General features: G+C 44.8%; 2 protein-coding genes across 4 annotated transcripts in view; one reads left to right on the top strand and one right to left on the bottom strand.

The window, feature by feature from the left end:
• LGALS8 (galectin 8) overlaps positions 1 to 12933 on the bottom strand; it is a 57204-nt gene extending 44271 nt beyond the window's left edge. Inside the window, exons 1-3 of the mRNA XM_040350782.1 lie at positions 12798 to 12933; positions 6815 to 6871; positions 352 to 440 (exon numbers count right to left, since the gene is read on the bottom strand). Coding sequence (XP_040206716.1) covers positions 352 to 440; positions 6815 to 6853 — 128 coding nt within the window. The 5' untranslated portion in view covers positions 6854 to 6871; positions 12798 to 12933. The remainder of the gene's footprint in view (positions 1 to 351; positions 441 to 6814; positions 6872 to 12797) is intronic.
• Positions 12934 to 13059: 126 nt separating this feature from the next.
• Positions 13060 to 19199, top strand: part of LOC120937507 — a 142510-nt gene continuing 136370 nt past the window's right edge. Inside the window, exon 1 of one of the 3 annotated variants that reach the window (XM_040350785.1) lies at positions 13060 to 13322. In XM_040350785.1, the coding sequence (XP_040206719.1) occupies positions 13273 to 13322 (50 nt within the window). In that variant the 5' untranslated portion in view covers positions 13060 to 13272. The remainder of the gene's footprint in view (positions 13323 to 19199) is intronic. The other 2 variants (XM_040350783.1, XM_040350784.1) reach the window with 2 other exon arrangements.

Below are 19199 nucleotides of genomic sequence, written 5' to 3'. Positions count from 1 at the left end.
AACCTGTCAAAAGTCTTTTACCAATAAGACAGTGGGGGTTATTTACAAAAGGCAAATCCACTTTGCACTACAAGTGCACTTGGAAGTGCAGTCGCTGTAGATCTGAGGGGAAGCTCTGCCGATTTTACCATCCAATCATATGCAAGCTAAAATGCTGCTTTTTATTTTCCTTGCATGTCCCTCTTGAATCTACAGCGACTGCACTTGAAAGTGCACTTGTAGTGCAAAGTGGACTTGCCTTTCGTAAATAACCCCCAGTGAGTGTACAGTCATAGATTAGTAAACAACTACTATACAGGATACAATGGTTAATGGTTTTGTAAAACATTAGAGAATACATTTTTCTGTTACCTGTCTGCATCATTAGGGACAGTTCCATGGATTACTACCATAGTCCCAGGTTCCAGGCCTCCAAGGATTGTACCCACATAAGGGATGGACTACATTAAAAGTAGACAATTACTATTATGCATAGAACTATAAAGAACAATACAAACATGCACATCATTACAATAGTGCTTTTTGCTCTGTCAGCATTATCACAAGGTCTCAAGCTTTTATTTTGACATTCATTTCATATTTGTGTGCATTAGGCAGAGCTGTATCCTGGCCTAGGCCAACAAGGCCCAGGCCTAGGGCAGCACTTTGCAGGGGGGCAGCACAAAAAGAGGCCTCGCCGACTTGCGCTACACTGTTAGGAAAATTAGTCTAGCGCCCCCATAAAGCAGCCGCACTGCTTCTGGTATGCGGGCGGCCGGCATTCCGCAACTGTGGGGGGGCTCTTCCAATTTTGACCGTTTTATCATCCTGGACCACAAACCTTCCTCACTGTGCTATATGATTCTGCTACACCATCTACTTAAAGTAGAACTATAGGAAACACTTTTCATTTTGGGTAGAGTAAGGGAGGGTTATAGCCCCTGTCAGTTTATTTTTTGCCATCCCTGTCCCATTGCAAAGATTTCCCTTCACTTCCTGCTCTATGGGAAACCAGGAAGTAAGAGGAAATCTAAGTAAATTAAGGGAGTCCATTGCCCCCTCAGAACTAGTGTCCTCACTCGAAAATTTCAGGGCGGGTCTTAAACAACACAGGGTGTGGCCATGACAGGAAGGGGTGTGTCATATTTAAATTAGGGGGTGCATGAGTTTAGTCAGGCCTAGGGCAGCACAAAACCTAAATACACCCCTGGCATGAGGCATGGTATAAAACTAGCCACACATGCAAAGATGGACTGCCTTAGGAGTGTTTACAAGAAATCAGTTCAGCTTTAAAATACAAAAATGTGTTCATATTGGATAGAGCAAGGGAGGGTTATAACCGCTGCCATTTTTTGCCATCTGTGTCCCACTGGGGAGATTTCCCTTTACAGTCTGTCCCACAGCCAGAACAGAAAGGGAGGGTTACAGAGAAATCCCTGGGGGGCCCCCCAGGTCACCTGAACTAGTGTCCCCATTACAATTTCACCTCCATTACTGGTTTGGTGGACAACACAAAATGTGATTTTCTTTTACTTTTATTTTCAATGTTAATGGTAAACCAGACAATTGGAGATGGTGAATCTACCCAACAGGGGCAGAGGTAGCACTAACAGGTTTTTGTATTTTAATTCTTATTACTAATATATTTTTTAAAAGTGCATTTTCTTTTTTATTTTATTAAACTCATAGCAAACAGAAGTTTTTATATTTATTTTCTGTTATTTTGGTATTATATTCATTACCTTTTCCTTTTTGCCTTTATTTTCTATTCCACGAGGATTACCATTTTTAATGTTTTTGGTTACTTTTGTTTCTTTAAATTTTTTGTTATCGTATTAGTTATTTTTGCTTAATTTCTTAAAGCCTCATACACATGCTCAAATCCGTGGAATTTTGTCCGAAGGGTGTTGGCCGTGAACTTGTTCTGCATACAGACGGCAGAACTTTTTTTGGCCAACATACACGAAACTATGTTGTTTTTCAAATCTTTAGCGCCACCCTTTGGGCAACTTCTGATAATGTTGTCTGATGGATAACATTGGTTCGGAGCATGCGTGTTTGTACTTTGGATTTAAGTCAAACGGATTTGTGTATACACAATCAGATAATCCGACAGGACACATTTGTTGTCAGACGATTTGAGAGCATGGCCATCCAACATTTGTTGTCGGAAATTCTGACAACAATTGTCAGATGGAGCATACAGACGGTTGGACTATCCAACAAAACACATCCATCACACAATTGTTGTTGGAATATCCGATCGTGTGTATGGGCCTTTAGTGTCATTTTGTAGTTAGTATTATGGTGTATCACTGTTTTTCCATGAGGGGTTAATAGATGATTAGCAGCTCCTACACCTGTGGTTATTGAGGACTTTATAGGAGACAGATAGTGGTGGTGATTTTATGTTATGAATAAGAGTGATGGGGTGAAACGCGTTAACATCTCTCCTATTTGTATCCCTGTGTGCTATGAGTTTTTATACATGTTTGTGCCAAGGACAAATAAAGTTACTATGTTCAAGCTGAGTGTGCGGCAATCCAATTTACCCAAGACTATGCATCAGTGATGAAAATTTAAGCAGGCGTTACCTCTTTTTATTGCTCCTTGTAGCCCCCAGTTAAGATTTCAAGTCTTGGTGGCACCCGGACGGAGTACATTTATTAGCAGTGGTAAATGCAGGGCTTTTTTTCTGCCGGAACGGATTTCCGCCACCTTTGACAGCCCTGTCCTTTCCCTCTTGTCACCAAGCTCAGTAAAGGAATCACTTCCTCCACCAGCTTCTGTGTGCTAGTGTCAGCACTGCATCCAGGGAACATGATGCTGGAAGTTTACAGATAGAATCTGCCTCCCCAAGCCCCATATTTACAAATAACGTGGGCAATTGCAGAGTCGAGATCTTTCTCATCTCCACCTGCTGCCTGTTACAACTGTGTAGCACGAGAGGAGTGAAATGCTGTGACACTCCTCTGCTCCGTGTTACATTCATAATAGGCAGAGGTGCAGGAATGTCACTGTGTTGAAAAAAAAAAGCCCGGGCACAGCTATCACAGAGCCACAGAGCCGTGGATGGCTGCATTCTGCAACAGGTGACAGAGAGCTGTGTGGGAGGACAAACTGAACAGGTGAGGGAGCTTTTTGTGTGGGGGTGGGAGGATTTGTGAGAAAGCTGGAAGGAGGGATCAGTGAAAAAAGTGAGAGAGCTGGGGGGAGGGGGGGGGTCTGTAAAAAGGTGAGAGATTTGTGCAAAGGGGAGTGCTGGAAAAGGGGGGGGGGGTTTGTGCAGAGGTTATAGCAGGGAAGGGGGTTTGCAGATTGTGCAGAGGTGAAAGCTGTGAGAATAAGCTTTAGTTAGGGTGCTGAGGTGAGTTGTGGACTGGGGGTGTAATCTGTGGATGGAGGGGTACAAAGGTGAGTTGTGGATGGGGTGCTAAGGTAAACTGTGGAAAAAGTGCAGTATTGAACTGTGGATAGGGCAGAAGAGGTGTGTTGTGGATGGGGAGGTGTGTGGGTGGGCTGTGGATGTTGGGCACAGAGCTGAGCTGGGGATGGGCACCGAGGAAAGCAAAGAGGTGTGCAGAGGCGAGTAATTGATGGTTTATTTGAGGGGTGGAGGATTTTTGCTTGTAGAGGACAAGGGAACTTTGCTGGGGGGTAGCAAAGTATACAGAGTTCAGTAACCAAGTGTATGTACGTTGTACATTACCTAGTCATAACTGTATGCTGTGCTATACATTACATATCTCTTGCAGTCATGTTACATTAATGCCGCCTGGACAATACTAATGAATTCTGCACTCTGTACAATGGGCTTTACGTTACGTACTCCTGACCCCTGCACACTGTATGTTGGACTGCACATTATACTCTATATTACATATTCCTGACCACTGCACTATGTACACAGCGCTATATGTTGAATAATCCAACCACTCTGTATGTGGGGATTATAGCAGTCAGGAGCATGCAAAACACATCATAGCATACAGAGTTCAGAAGTCAGGAGTATGTAAGGTACAACACAACTGACAGAGTGCAGTGACCAGAAGTATGCAACAGCCTAGTATAAAGAGAACAGGGGCCATGATTATATAATGTATAGCACAGTATACATGGGTAGTGGTTAGGAGTGTGTATCATTTGCCTCAGATTATGTACCGTATGTACAGTGTACATTACATACTCCTGATCATAGTCTCTGTGCGGTACATACTGTACATGTTTATGGCTACTGTACCCTGTATGACATGCACTCCTCTGCACTGCACAATACATACTCCTGAGTCCTGTACTCTGTGCCTTTCACTTTTCTGAACCTTGCACTTATCAGTAGGGTGACCACGTGTCCCGGACTGCCCGGGATTGTCCCGTAATTGATATCTTTGTCCCTGGTCCCGGCCACCTTCGTTCCGGGACAATACAGTGTCCCGGAATTGCCCCCTTGGCCGACCTGATGCCCCCTAAAAGTTGACACCGCATTGCCGCTGTCCCTCACTGCCCGCTGTGCTAGTTCTGTCCAGCGAGACCACTTGGTTTTCCCCTCAGACGCTGCCTGGCTCACTGCCAAAACAACTCGTTGCTAGGTATAGCCCGACTGGCGTCTAACAACCAGTGACGTCACGATGAGGAGGAGAGTGGAGCCGCAGCATTCTGAGCGAGCCAGTGGAGGATTCCGCCTCGCGCCTAAGCTCCGCCCCCGACTCCGCCTCTTCCCTGATGGCTGTTCCTGCGCTGGAAGAAAGGTAAGCTAAATGCTCCCTGCACTGCCCTGACTCTGACTGACTCATGGTCACTCTGCTCCCTCCCATACACTGCACCCCTCCAGTCATGCTGTACTGTCCTTCACTACTACCCCTCCGATCATACTGTCCTTCACTACTACCCCTCCCATCATACTGTCCTTCACTACTACCCCCTCCCATCATACTGTCCTTCACTACTACCCCCTCCCATCATACTGTCCTTCACTACTACCCCCTCCCATCATACTGTCCTTCACTACTACCCCCTCCCATCATACTGTCCTTCACTACTACCCCTCCCATCATCAAACTGTCCTTCACTACTACCCCTCCCATCATCATACTGTCCTTCACTACTACCCCTCCCATCATCATACTGTCCTTCACTACTACCCCTCCCATTATACTGTCCTTCACTACTACCCCTCCCATCATCATACTGTCCTTCACTACTACCCCTCCCATCATCATACTGTCCTTCACTACTACCCCTCCCATCATACTGTCCTTCACTACTACCCCTCCCATCATCATACTGTCCTTCACTACTACCCCTCCCATCATACTGTCCTTCACTACTATCCCCTCCCATCACACTGTCCTTCACTACTACCCCCTCCCAACATACTGTCTGCCCTCCAGAGCCTCCTATTATACTGCCACCCCTGCTATAGTACAACCCACAGCAGGAGAGAGGTATGTGTACATCCTATCACTGAGCACCACTGTCCCTCCATCCATCCATCCCACTGTCCCCCTGTCCCTCCATCCACCCCACGGTCCCTCCATCCACCCCACTGTCCCCCCATCCACCACACTGTCCCTCCATCCACCCCACGGTCCCTCCATCCACCCCACGGTCCCTCCATCCACCCCACGGTCCCTCCATCCACCCCACTGTCCCTCCATCCACCCCACTGTCCCTCCATCCACCCCACTGTCCCTCCATCCACCCCACTGTCCCTCCATCCACCCCACTGTCCTTCTATCCACCCCACTGTCCCTCCATTCATCCCACTGTCCTTCTATCCCTCCATCCACCCCACTGTCCCTCTATCCACCCCACTGTCCTTCTATCCACCCCACTGTCCCTCCATCCACCCCACTGTCCTTCTATCCCTCCATCCACCCCACTGTCCGTCCGTCCACCCCACTGTCCTTCCGTCTACACTAACTGTCCCTCTATCCACCCCACTGTCCCTCTATCCCTCCATCCACCCCACTGGCCCTTTATCCCTCTGTCTCTCTATCCACCCACTGTCCCTCCATCCATCCCACTGTCCCTCCGTCCACCCCACTGTCCCTCCGTCCACCCCACTGTCCCTCCGTCCCTCCATCCACCCCACTGTCCCTCCGTCCACCCCACTGTCCCTCCGTCCACCCCACTGTCCCTCCGTCCACCCCACTGTCCCTCCGTCTACACTAACTGTCCCTTTATCCATCCCACTGTCACACTGTCCCCCTACCATACACTCTGCATTCCCTATTTAACATTACCACATTCTGCACTATATAAGTCATCCCAGACTCTCTTTAATAACACCCCCTTTAAGCGCAATTTAAGACCTGTCCACTGTTCCCCACAACACGCTTTGTGCAACATATTGTTTTTCTTGATGCTTAGGTCCCACCTTTGATCTTCCACACGGGCCCACTGATTTCATACGCCCCTGCCCCAAAAGTCGTAATTTTTCAGGGTGTCCCTGAATGGCAGTTTGGAGATGTGGTCACCCTATCTGTGATACACAGTTCTGAGCCTTGATCACACCCACTATTTGGCAACTGCGTAATTTTTACCTCTAAAAGGAAAGTGTGGCTGTTGGTGGGGTTGTGGGTGTGGTGTTGGCAGGGGAGAGTGAGTTCCGGCACCTATTTTCTGAGAAAAAAAGCCCATGGTAAATGTATCCAAATCTGGGAAACGCTGATCCACAAGACTGCAAATGTCTTTTATAGACTATTTTAAATGGATTTAGTATCAATACCTGTAATGCTCTTACTTTATTTATGTATCCACTACTCTTGATGAAGAAAACAAATTTACAATATCTAGAAAAGATAAAGCCCAAAGTTTAACAATTAGACTTTCTTACCGGATCGAGGATGGTTCTCTTAAGATCATACTCAGACATCTTTCTCTTATGGGGAAGCTGCAAAATACATATATGATGTTATGCACGGCATATATATCCAGTAGAAGTCTGTTATTTAATGCATCTTCGCTATTTCAACAGTGCCAATAAATTCCAATAAATTTTCCAGAGTACATAGGATAAGCCTCTATAGGAACATTATTATACAATATCTCTGCACAATGGGGGTTATTTACTAAAACTGGAACATACTACAATTGGTGCAGCTCTACATAGTAACCAATCAGCTTCCAGGTTTTAATTGAACAAGCAGAAGTTAGAAGCTGACTGGCTACCATGCACCGCTGCACCAGATTCTGAGTTCTCCAGTTTTAGTAAATCTCTCCCAATATGTCCTAACAACTGTCCTTCCAATCCAGGAAGAAAACCAGGACACACAGAGGAAACATGCACAGTACAGTTGAAGACTAAATTTGAGATCCAACCAATGCAAACCGATAACGCCAAAAACGTACTGTGTTACCCACTGCAATGTTAACACCATAATACATGTAACAACCAAATGCACCTACTGTATAGGTACAGTGATGAAAATAAGTATTTGAACACCCTGCTATTTTGCAAGTTCTCCCACTTGGAAATCATGGAGGGGTCTGAAATTGTTATCGTAGGTGCATGTCCACTGTGAGAGACATAATCAAAAAAAAAAATCCAGAAATCACAATGTATGATTTTTTTAAACTATTTATTTGTATGATACAGCTGCAAATAAGTATTTGAACACCTGAGAAAATCAATGTTAATATTTGGTACAGTAGCCTTTGTTTGCAATTACAGAGGTCAAACGTTTCTTGTAGTTTTTCACCAGGTTTGCACACACTGGAGGAGGGATTTTGGCCCACTCCTCCACACAGATCTTCTCTAGATCAGTCAGGTTTCTGGGCTGTCGCTGAGAAACACGGAGTTTGAGCTCCCTCCAAAGATTCTCTATTGGGTTTAGGTCTGGAGACTGGCTAGGCCACGCCAGAACCTTGATATGCTTCTTACAGAGCCACTCCTTGGTTATCCTGGCTGTGTGCTTCGGGTCATTGTCATGTTGGAAGACCCAGCCTCAACCCATCTTCAAAGCTCTAACTGAGGGAAGGAGGTTGTTGCCCAAAATCTCGCAATACATGGCCCCGGTCATCCTCTCCTTAATACAGTGCAGTCGCCCTGTCCCATGTGCAGAAAAACACCCCCAAAGCATGATGCTACCACCCCCATGCTTCACAGTAGGGATGGTGTTCTTGGGATGGTACTCATCATTGTTCTTCCTCCAAACACGGTTAGTGGAATTATGACCAAAAAGTTCTATTTTGGTCTCATCTGACCACATGACTTTCTCCCATGACTCCTCTGGATCATCCAAATGGTCATTGGCAAACTTAAGACGGGCCTTGACATGTGCTGGTTTAAGCAGGGGAACCTTCCGTGCCATGCATGATTTCAAACCATGACGTCTTAGTGTATTACCAACAGTAACCTTGGAAACGGTGGTCCCAGCTCTTTTCAGGTCATTGACCAGCTCCTCCCGTGTAGTCCTGGGCTGATTTCTCACCTTTCTTAGGATCATTGAGACCCCACGAGGTGAGATTTTGCATGGAGCCCCAGTCCGAGGGAGATTGACAGTCATGTTTAGCTTCTTCCATTTTCTAATGATTGCTCCAACAGTGGACCTTTTTTCACCAAGCTGCTTGGCAATTTCCCCGTAGCCCTTTCCAGCCTTGTGGAGGTGTACAATTTTGTCTCTAGTGTCTTTGGACAGCTCTTTGGTCTTGGCCATGTTAGTAGTTGGATTCTTACTGATTGTATGGGGTGGACAGGTGTCTTTATGCAGCTAATGACCTCAAACAGGTGCATCTAATTTAGGATAATAAATGGAGTGGAGGTGGACATTTTAAAGGCAGACTAACAGGTCTTTGAGGGTCAGAATTCTAGCTGATAGACAGGTGTTCAAATACTTATTTGCAGCTGTATCATACAAATAAATAGTTAAAAAATCATAAATTGTGATTTCTGGAATTTTTTTTTTGATTATGTCTCTCACAGTGGACATGCACCTATGATGACAATTTCAGACCCCTCCATGATTTCCAAGTGGGAGAACTTGCAAAATAGCAGGGTGTTCAAATACTTATTTTCCTCACTGTATATAGGCAGTGGGACAGATTCAGTGTTGCATACTTTAGTACAAGCAGCCACTGTATGCGCATGTATGAAGATACTTTTATAATAATTTTGAAGACACTCGGACAGTTTCATTAAAGTAGGGCTAATACTATACTATCCAAGCTTAAACCTGCTCCCAACCCTGTTCCTAACTATCCTGTAAAGGAAAGATGTCTATACTTACCTAATCTAGGGGTGTAGTTTCTGAACTCCTTTTTGCGATTTCGGGTCGTGATTTACAATGACATCTGTGCAGAAACCTGCACAGATCTCTCTGTAATCGCGGCCGAAATCGGAACTGCCAGACTCGCACGGCTTCATTCCAGCAGCCCAGTGTGAACCTGAGTTTAGGGATGAATTCTTGCTTGAATTTTGCACTGAAACTGAGCCAAAGACGCACATGACCTCTGTACAATCTGCTCCGCAGCCACCTTGGAGATGTATGAACCGGTCACAATCTTCCATCATGCGAATTGCAAGTGAGTAAATCGGCATCCAATTCGCACTAGTGTGATTCCTGCCTTACAGGATAAGTATAGGGCTTAGACAGGAGGTTGGAGCAGGGTTAAAGTGGTTGTAAACCCCAGGCATGAAATATGTACAAACACATCCTTCTATAGTCTAGGTTCAACATCAATGTGGTTGCAGTTGATGCGGTTTTCAGGCGCTCTCTGCAATGCATTTTGAGTTTTTAATCCAGCCGCTACATCCTTAAAGCGGAGGTTCACACAAAAAGCCGTCTGCCGAATTTGCGGATGCGCTGGACAGGTAAGTGTTCATTTTTTAAAAGTCAGCAGCTGCAGTATTTGTTTTTAAAAAAAAATAAAAAAAAAAGAAGAAAAAATATATATATAAAAAAAAAAAAAATCGGGTGGACCTTCGCTTTAAAGCGGAGCTCCACCCTAAAGTGGAACTCCAGCTGATCGGAACCCTCCCCCCTCCGGTGTCACATTTGACACCTTTCAGGGGGGAGGGGGGTGCAGATACCTGTCTAAAGACAGGTATTTGCACCCACTTCCGGCCACACAGTCTCAGGCAGACTGCGGGCATTACGTCACCTCCCGTTTCCCCCCCCCCCCCCCGTTGTGTTCTGGGAACACTCGGCTCCCAGTACACAGCGGGAGCCAATCGGCAGGCATAGCGCAACTCGCGCATGCGCCGTAGGGAACCGGGCAGTGAAGCCAGAGCGCTCGTCCTCTGCTGCGGACGGCGCTGGACTCCAGGACAGGTAAGTGTCCTAATATTAAAAGTCAGCAGCTGCAGTATTTGTAGCTGCTGGCTTTTAATATATTTTTTTTCAGCGGACATCTGCTTTAACCTCCCTGGCGGTAAACCCGAGCGTGACTCGGGGTGGATTTTTTATGCTATTATCGGTATCCCCGAGTCATGCTCTGGGTGGATGTGCAGAGTGTGCAGCGGCTTACCTTCTCGCTGGATCCACAGGCAAGTTACTTACCTTGTCCCTGGATCCAGCGATGCATCCCCGCTGTGTGAGCGAACGGGTCCTCGCTCGATTCACAGTGTCCCCGTGTGCCGCCGCTCTCCGTTCCCTGCGACGTTACGACGCACGGGGGCGGAGAACGGCGCCAAATTCAAAAAAGTAAACAAACACATTACATACAGTATACTGTAATCTTATAGATTACAGTACTGTATGTAACAAATACACACCCCCTTGTCCCTAGTGGTCTGCCCAGTGTCCTACATGCACTTTTATATAATAAAAACTGTTCTTTCTGACTGCAAACTGTAGATTGTCCAAAAGTGTCCCTTTATGTCAAAAATGGTTTTAGAGCAGCTAGAAAACAGCGATAACAAATTATAATCACTTGCAGAATTGTGCGATAGCGATTTGTGGGGAAATTCGTCATAAAAAAAAAAAGAAATAATGACAGCGACAATTCTGCAACTGAGCAAATTTCAGTGATTTTGAGTTGATTACATTATTGAATCATTTTTATTATTATTATTATATTATTATTTGTTATACTTATTTATAATTATTTATTATATTATAATTTATAATTTTGTTTTTAAAAAAAATAATACCCGGGATGCCTACAAGACTCTTGTTTGGTCAGATTTAAGTGAGTTATTCCTAAAAATTACAGGCCTACAGTATAAAACGCCAAATTTCCTTGCAAAATAATTGTACCGCTTTTGGTACGTAATTCCAGACAGAATCATACCGCCAGGGAGGTTAACAACCAATGAGTCATCAGCTGTCAGGGGGGTTCCCCCCTGACAGGTAAAAGTTAAACAAAAAAATGGCATGGCGTCCCCGCCCCCCCAAAATAGATATAGAGGTAAACCCCACACCAATTTTTTTTTTTTTTTTTTATTGGCGTGGGGTGAAATCCATGCAAGACAGATCCCCTGCAGAGCAAATCATATTCAGCCCAGCGTGAAAAGGCCCTTATGCACAATTATAGATACAAAAAACTGTTGTCATCGGCAGGGTCCCTTTAAAATGAAAGCCACAGTGGGACATACTAAAAAGGAATACCCATAGACTTTGCCAGGGAGATGGAATGCCCATAGAGAATAATGGAGCAAAATGGAATGCCCATAGAGAATAATGTAAAAAAAATATATATTATTTTTTTAATTTTTAATTTTTTGCAGATCTACTTTTAAATATCAGTGGCCATGTTTATTTTGAGATTAGGTGGGATTATTATTGTTTTTTTTCCAACTCAGAGAACACAAACCGGAGACATAATCAATTTTGCGTTCATACGCTGTCTCCATCCTGGTTCACATCATGGTAGGAGGTTACTTTTTTTTTTTTTTCTTTGCTTTGTTTGTTATATCCATATATAGGTATAGACTTACTGAGCCTATATGGCCATAGAATAGAAAAATACAAATAATACTAGAGTTTACATTGTGATAAAAAAAAAAGTGCCCCTACCCAAATCATCAAACCCAAGCCCCCCCCCCCCCCCCCATACCCCGAGCCCGCCCCACACTCTTCTCTCCGAACTTCAGTCTCTTAACTGATCAACTTTTACTAAAAATGCGCTTCCTGCTCTATACCATCTTAACTAGGTAACTCTGTGATGACTTATAATCGACCCAATCCTGCCATTTCAGTTTAAATTATTGTTTTTTTATGGCATAATAAAGGTGAATGACAGAAGGGAATGTCCATAGAGTATAATGGGAAGCAAAATATAAACTAATTTGCAAGCAGATCTTGGAGACATAGCAATTTCACCTTTCCCACAGGTGTTCCTCATGTAGAGTATCAGATTGTAAGATTGAGATTATTTTGGATTACAGCAATTTTTTTATGGAATGACAGATAAATAAAAGAAAGGAATGCCAGATCAATCTTTAGGGGACATACTCCGCCACAGTGACACTTCTAGAAGCATCATTCACAAGTTAGATGGGGTACTTCTATGATCCCACCGAGCAGGTCTGATGGCTTGGCTTCATAGAGTCTAATTGGAGTCAGCACAGTATATAGTAGATAGATTCACCCCTGAGCCACATATAACCAAATGAGGGTATGAATTTGGCCGAATCTGTATTACACACCAGGGATTCACCCACCATTATAAACATCTCACCTTATTGATCTAAGTCAGGCGTCTGCTACTGAAAAATAAGAAGACCCACCTGAAAGTCTAATCTCTACAGCTCAAAAAGAAATAACTCAATTACAGAAGATTAGCAGCACCCATCTCAATAACCGATATCGTGCCCAAAACACGAATTATATTATTTAACTCGTACAACGTTTGTGCTTCCTCTACAATACACCCACCTGGAGCCTCTCCTGCCGTTTCCGTGTTCAGCTGCGGCCACCGACGAAACTGCCACACAGATCCTCTGCTAGGTTTACCTGCTGACTTTCATTCACATTGCTGTATCTGTGAATTTACATGACAATACTTACAGCAAACGAGGGCTCTAGTGCTTAAAAGTGTGTCTCTATCACCGCGAAGTTAAAATTGTGAAGGCAGCCATATTCTTGAAGACCAATCCAAGCTTTTTCACACGGGAGAAATGTCAGTAAAAATGGCTTCATCTATCGGACTAAACATGTCATTCTTAGCCTTTAGACTTCAAATAGGTCATGTGACATCTGGGAAAGCGAAAGTCACATGGCACTGTAGCAGATAGCATATAGAAAGCCTCTGAGATCCCATCAACGTATCAATATATCAGTTTAATTAGCCGAAAGTGTGGGGCTGATAGTGAACATATTGCATGTGCCTGGCTGCAGTATTATCCCAAACATGTCTTTGAAAACCTTTAAGGCAAATAATACACAACCAAAGGAAAACAGGTCAGAGCTGGAAGCTGTGTTTCTTCTTTTTTATAGTTGGTAATGTTTTGAAGTGTTTACTATGAAGTTTTCATGCACACTGTACTTTTGTATTGCTGCTCTTAGAGGTAGCGGTCTGGCATTTGTTTTCTGCCTCTAAACACTCCTATATGTTCACCTATGTGGCCATGTACGCATACGCATTTTGAGGTAGAAAAAAAAACACAGTCCTTTTTTTGGCAGGAAAAATACACTTGTGCCCGTGTAAACACTAGGTGTGTTTTGTGCTTAAAGCGGGGGTTCACCCTATTAATAAAAAAAAACATTTTTTTTTCTTCTAGCATAACATGAGGCATAGTAGCGCGAGCTACAGTATGCCTGTCTTTATTTTTTTAGTCCAGTACTCACTGTGTAATCGTAGCGACAAGATTCCGACCCCCCTCGGGGAATGGGCGTTCCTATGGAGAGGCAGCATGATTGACGGCCGGCTCTGGCACGTCACGCTTCTCCGGAAATACCCGAAATAGGACTTGGCGCTTCACGGCGCCTGCGCATAGTCTGTGCGCAGGCGCCGTATAGCGCCGTGAAGAGCCGAGACCTGTTCCGGCTGTCTTCGGGGAGCGTGACGTGCCAGAGCCGGCCGTCAATCGCCTTTCCTCTCCATAGGAACGCCCATTCCCCGCGGGGAGTCGAAATCTTGTGTCTACGATTACACTGTGAGTACGGGACTAAAAAAATAAAGACCGGCATACTGTAGCTCGCGCTACTATGCCGAATTTTATGCTAAAAACATGTTAATAAGGGTGAACCACCGCTTTAAGCATTAATTAATTTCATGGGCCAGATTAAATTATTACTCTGGCCCAGGGGTCAAGTCCTGGGGAAAAAAGTGTGGGAACTCCCACCCAAGATCCACTCCCCCACCAAAAAAAAAAAATGATAAGCTCATATGCATAATTACTAAACCGCGTGTTTTTTTTTTTTTTTTTCGATCCACTGTACCTTAGTAATCCTTTATGTTACTGACCGCTTCCTGTATATGGATTCATCGGGGAATGTGCGGGTATTCCGTCACTTCCCCGATGCCGCAATGTCTCCTGGGAGCTTTTGTCAATGTTCCCAGGAGACATTGCAGAGGATTTAGAAAGAACTTGCTTCGAGCTGGGCATCGCCGCTTAGTAAAGGATTGGCTCGGGCGGCTCGGCTGCTCTCGGCTGCTCTAGTCCTGCAAAGGGAACTGCGTTCCTGCTGTGAAAAAAGTGCAGGAACTCCGTTCCCACGTGTTCCCGCAGGACTTGAGCCCTGCTCTGGCCCATGAAGTGAATTAAAACGTAAATGCGTTTACAGGTATCTGTTTGTTTTTCCTGCCAAAATGCCGCTGCCTGGAGGAAGGGTGTCTAGGACCGTTGGCCAAAGAGTCCAGTGTGCATGAGGCCTTAGTGATTTTCACAGCCTGTCCTACTTCATGAGTTTTGATCTGTGGCCTTTTGGAGATTATAGACCATCCATACTTTAGATCAGTGGTCATTAACCCTGTCCTCAGGGCCCACTAACAGGCCAGATTTTATGTATTACCTTGGGGAGATGCAGACTAGAAGGCCCCATGCACACGAGACGCTGGTAAACTCGAGTAGAGGCATTTTTTTCAACTGCCCCTGAACACATTTAATGTTATCCTATGTGTCCATGCACACATTCACGTTTTTTTGGGTTTTAAAGCAGTTGGGTTTAGGCTCGTTATTTCAGACGCAAAATTTTGGGTTCAGACGCAAACTTTTTTGCGTTTCAAAGCTTTGGGAGGGTCTACAATGTCTTTGTTATGAACGCTGATAGCCGCAAACGCGGTAAAATGCCGCAAAATTCGCGGCAAAAACGGGTGTTTTAAACGCCGGTTTTTGCCTTTGAAAACTTGAGTTTACATGTGTTTGCATTTGCTTCTCGTGTGCATGGGGCCGAATAGTACTGCAATCACTGAGCAGCAAATGATATCACCTGTGATGTATTTCAGTTATCTTGAAAATCTGGCCTGTTAGTGGGCCCTGATGACATGGTTGATGACCACTGCTTTAGGCTGGATTCACACTTGTGTGGTGCGAATTTCAGCTCTGTTATCTCTGCAGAGAGATAAGAGAACTGTTCAGCAGATCATCTCTGTTTTAGCTGCAAATTTGGAGACCTGGGAGGGGGAGGGGGGAAGTGTATTGAGATGAATGAGAGAAATCCTGAAGAGAAATGAACACATCTGCGAATCAGATGCGTGCCCATAGAAGATAATGGGCCTGAATGCGCACCTGCAGTTATAGCTGCAGTCCTATAGATTTCTATTAGGTTGCAGTTTTTTTTCTGCATTTTCAGAAAGGACACCAAAAGTCTTGTATGCTGTATCTTTGGTGTACTTTCACAAAACTGTGTGTGTGTGTGTGTGTGTGTGTGTGTATATATATATATATTATTTTTTTGGGGGGGGGGGGGGTTGGACACCGTGTTTTACTGCACCAGGTTGACCCTAACACTAGTGACGCCACTGTTCAAAGCCTGCTAGCAGCTTGTTTAAATTGGCAGTCAGCCATCCCTTTAGGATCTGTATTAATCATTTACATAGTGAATTGTAAAGCTTCAACAAAGCTTGCTGAAAGCTCTCCAAATATTTTGTTAAAGCTTGCCGTTCATAATGCTCAAGAAGCTGAAGCCTGTGTGAAACAGGTCTTTGTAAACAAACAATAATGAAATGTAGTATTTAACTTGTTATAAGAAAGCTTTTATCCCATAGCAGCTGGCTGGAGCTGTCATTTTAATGTGCGCACACCGTGAAAGTTGCAGACAATTTGGCTGCTTACATTTTTTTACAAACTTGGCTGAATGAGTTCCTCGCTCAGATTTTCCATTTCACCAGCCTATTAATTGCAATCCACAAGTCTTATCAATTACTTTTCTGCCAGTTTTTAAGAAATAAGGTGTTTAAAGCAGTTTACTGCCAATAGTTCTTAGTGGTTGCAATAATCCATTTTGGTTATTTTGCAATTAAAAGCTGGAGCATAAGGGCCAAACTGGTGATACAGGTCATACATTGGTAAGTTGCATACAGTGGGTATACAAAAGAATCGTCCCCTTTAACCACTTCACCCCCGGAAGGATTTACCTTAGGCACTGCATTATATTAGCTGACAATTGTGCGCCGCTGTACCCAAATTAAATTGATGTGTGTTTTTTTTTTGTTTTTTTAAATAGAGCTTTCTTTTGGTAGTATTTGATCACCTGCGGTTTTTTTTTTTGCACTATAAACAAAAAAGACCGACAATTTTGAAAGAAAAACATTTTTTTTTTTTACTTTCTGCTATAATACATATCCAAAAAATATATTATAAAACAAATTCATTCATCAGTTAGGCCAATATGTATTCTGCTACATATTTTTGGTAAAAAAAAAAATGCAATAAGCAGACTTGATTGTTTTGCACAAAAGTTATAGGGCCAGATCCTCAAAAGGGATACGCCAACGTATCTACTGATACGCCGTCGTATCCCTGTTTCTATCTTTGGAACTGATCAACAGAATCAGTTTCCAAGAGATAGACAGAAGATCCGGTATGTGTAAGAGACTTACACTGCCGGATCTTAGGATGCAGTACCGCATCCGCCGCTGGGGGCATTTCGCGTCTAAATGCCGCTTTGGGTATGCAAATTAGCACTTACGGAGATCCACAAAGCTTTTACGCTTCGTTTTTTCTCCGTAAGTATTAAGTTGCATGTGTAAAATTAGGGCTGCTTTTACAAAGTGTAAACTGTTTACACCTTGTAAAAGTAGACCCTTCTGTCCAGCGATGCGTTTTTTTTTCCGCCGTATCTTTTTTTTTTTTTTGACGCAACTTTATTGACCCGACGCGATCCACAAAGCTCAGCGTAACGTAATTTCGCGCTATGCACATCGGGAAAATGACGTCACGAGCATGCGCAGTACGGCCGGCGCGGGAGTGCGCCTAAATGGGAATCGCCCCCATTTGAAGAGAAACGCCTTGCGCCGGCGGAATTTAAGTTACACAGCCGAAAATTTCTAGGTAAGTGCTTTGTGGATCGGGCACTTAGGTAGAAATTTTAAGGCAGTGTAACAGTGTAAATGGGGAAATTTTACGTTACGCCGGCTCTTTGTGGATCTGGCCCATAGTGTCTACAAAATGGGGGAAAGATTTAGGGACTTTTTTTTAATTGTTTTTAATAGTAGTGGTGGTGGTCTGCGATTTTAAGCAGGACTGCGACATTGCGGCGGACACATCTGCCCCTAAGTGACACTTTTTGGTGACCAGTGCTATAAATCGCACTGGCAGGAAAGAGGTTAACACTAGTGTTGATCAAAGGGTTAAGTGTTCCCTAGGGAGGTGCTTTTGGCCCCTAACCCCTCCCCCGATGTCTCACACACTTCACATGCGCTTAGTCATTACCTAGTCTAAGGGCCCTTTCACACAGGGCGGATCAGTAATGATCCACCTCCGTGTGTCCGTCAGCTCAGCGGGGATCCTCCGTAAAATCCCCGCTGAGCCGCCGGCTGACAGGGCGGTCCCCGCACACTGTGCAGGGACCGCCCTGTCTTTTCTCCGCTCTCCCCTACGGGGGGATCGGATGAACATGGACCGTGTGTCCGTGTTCATCCGATCCGATCTGCATACGGAAGAAAAAATAGGATTTTCTTCCGTCCGCAAAATCGGAGCTTTGCAGAGGCGGGTCTACCTAGCACTCTTGTTCTTGTAGCATTGGGATTTCCTAATAAAGGATTTTGACCTACAGTGGTGTGTGGCCATTTCTTCTATTCATTGTGTGTAATGTACATAATGTAAGGGTCAGGAGTGCGTAATGTACAGAACGCAGGGGTCGGCTCCATATATTCCCTTAATCCCATTCTGTCCTGCATCCACCCCCCTGATCCCATTCTGGCTCCATCCACCACCCTGATCCAATCCCGGCTTAATCCACCCCCAGTCCCATCCGAACCCTATCCATTCCCTTGATCCAATCCTGGCTCAATCCATTTCCCGATCCGATCCTGGTCTCAATCCCTGACTCCATCCTTCCCTCTGATTCCATCCTTCCCCCTGATCCTATCCTGGCTCCACCAAAAGTTTCCATCCCCCCCCCCCGTTTCCATCCCAGCTCCATCCATCCCCCCCATCCCATCCCAGCTCCATCCTTCTCCCCATGCCTCCCTCCTCTGCAAATCTGGCAGAAATCTTCACAGACCTGGCAGGAGACAGGACATTCAGAGCGTGGGTGGGGGGGTGAGGGTTAGGTCTTCTGGCAGGACTCAGGAGAGTGAACTCAGTTGAGAGAGGAGATTTAGAGCGGGGGGGTATGAACACCCACTTCCCACACTGGCAGAAATGTTGGGAAGGCATGCGCCTGTGGTAATCCTACCTCAGATTAGCTGCATTGTGGCAGAGTGGTGTGCTGCTTCGCGCCGCCACCTCTTTGTACAGGAAAACACAGGAGGAGGAGGAGGAGGGGCGGGTTCAGTGCACTCCGCTCTGCGATGTGTGCCCAGTAGAGATGCCGGCTGCAACAGGATGTGTCGCTCGTGAAGTGTGGGATCCAAGATATTTTGGCCCTAATTCACCGGGACTCCAGGACAAGGACCAATTTCCTGGACGGTCCCGGCTAATCAGGGACGGTTGGGAGGTATGTCTGACCTATGGGACCTGGAGCTTCTGGATCATGTGGCTGGACAGGATTTAACAAAAAAAAGGTATGTATACAGGTGTGTTTTTATTTATTTTTTACAACCTTTGCAGCATTTTTAAGAATAGTTATCGTTGGTTTTATCTTCCACTTCAAAACCTTCTGTGTCCCATTACCTTCACTTTTTGTCCCTTTTAGACACAACAGGAAGTGAGATGAAACCTCTGAAATAAA

This window comes from Rana temporaria, chromosome 4 (assembly GCF_905171775.1).
Source record: "Rana temporaria chromosome 4, aRanTem1.1, whole genome shotgun sequence".
In the NCBI taxonomy this organism is placed as follows: Eukaryota; Metazoa; Chordata; class Amphibia; order Anura; family Ranidae; genus Rana; species Rana temporaria.
The sequence above is the reverse complement of the archived record's forward strand: the minus strand, read 5'-3'. Positions and strand labels throughout refer to the sequence as shown.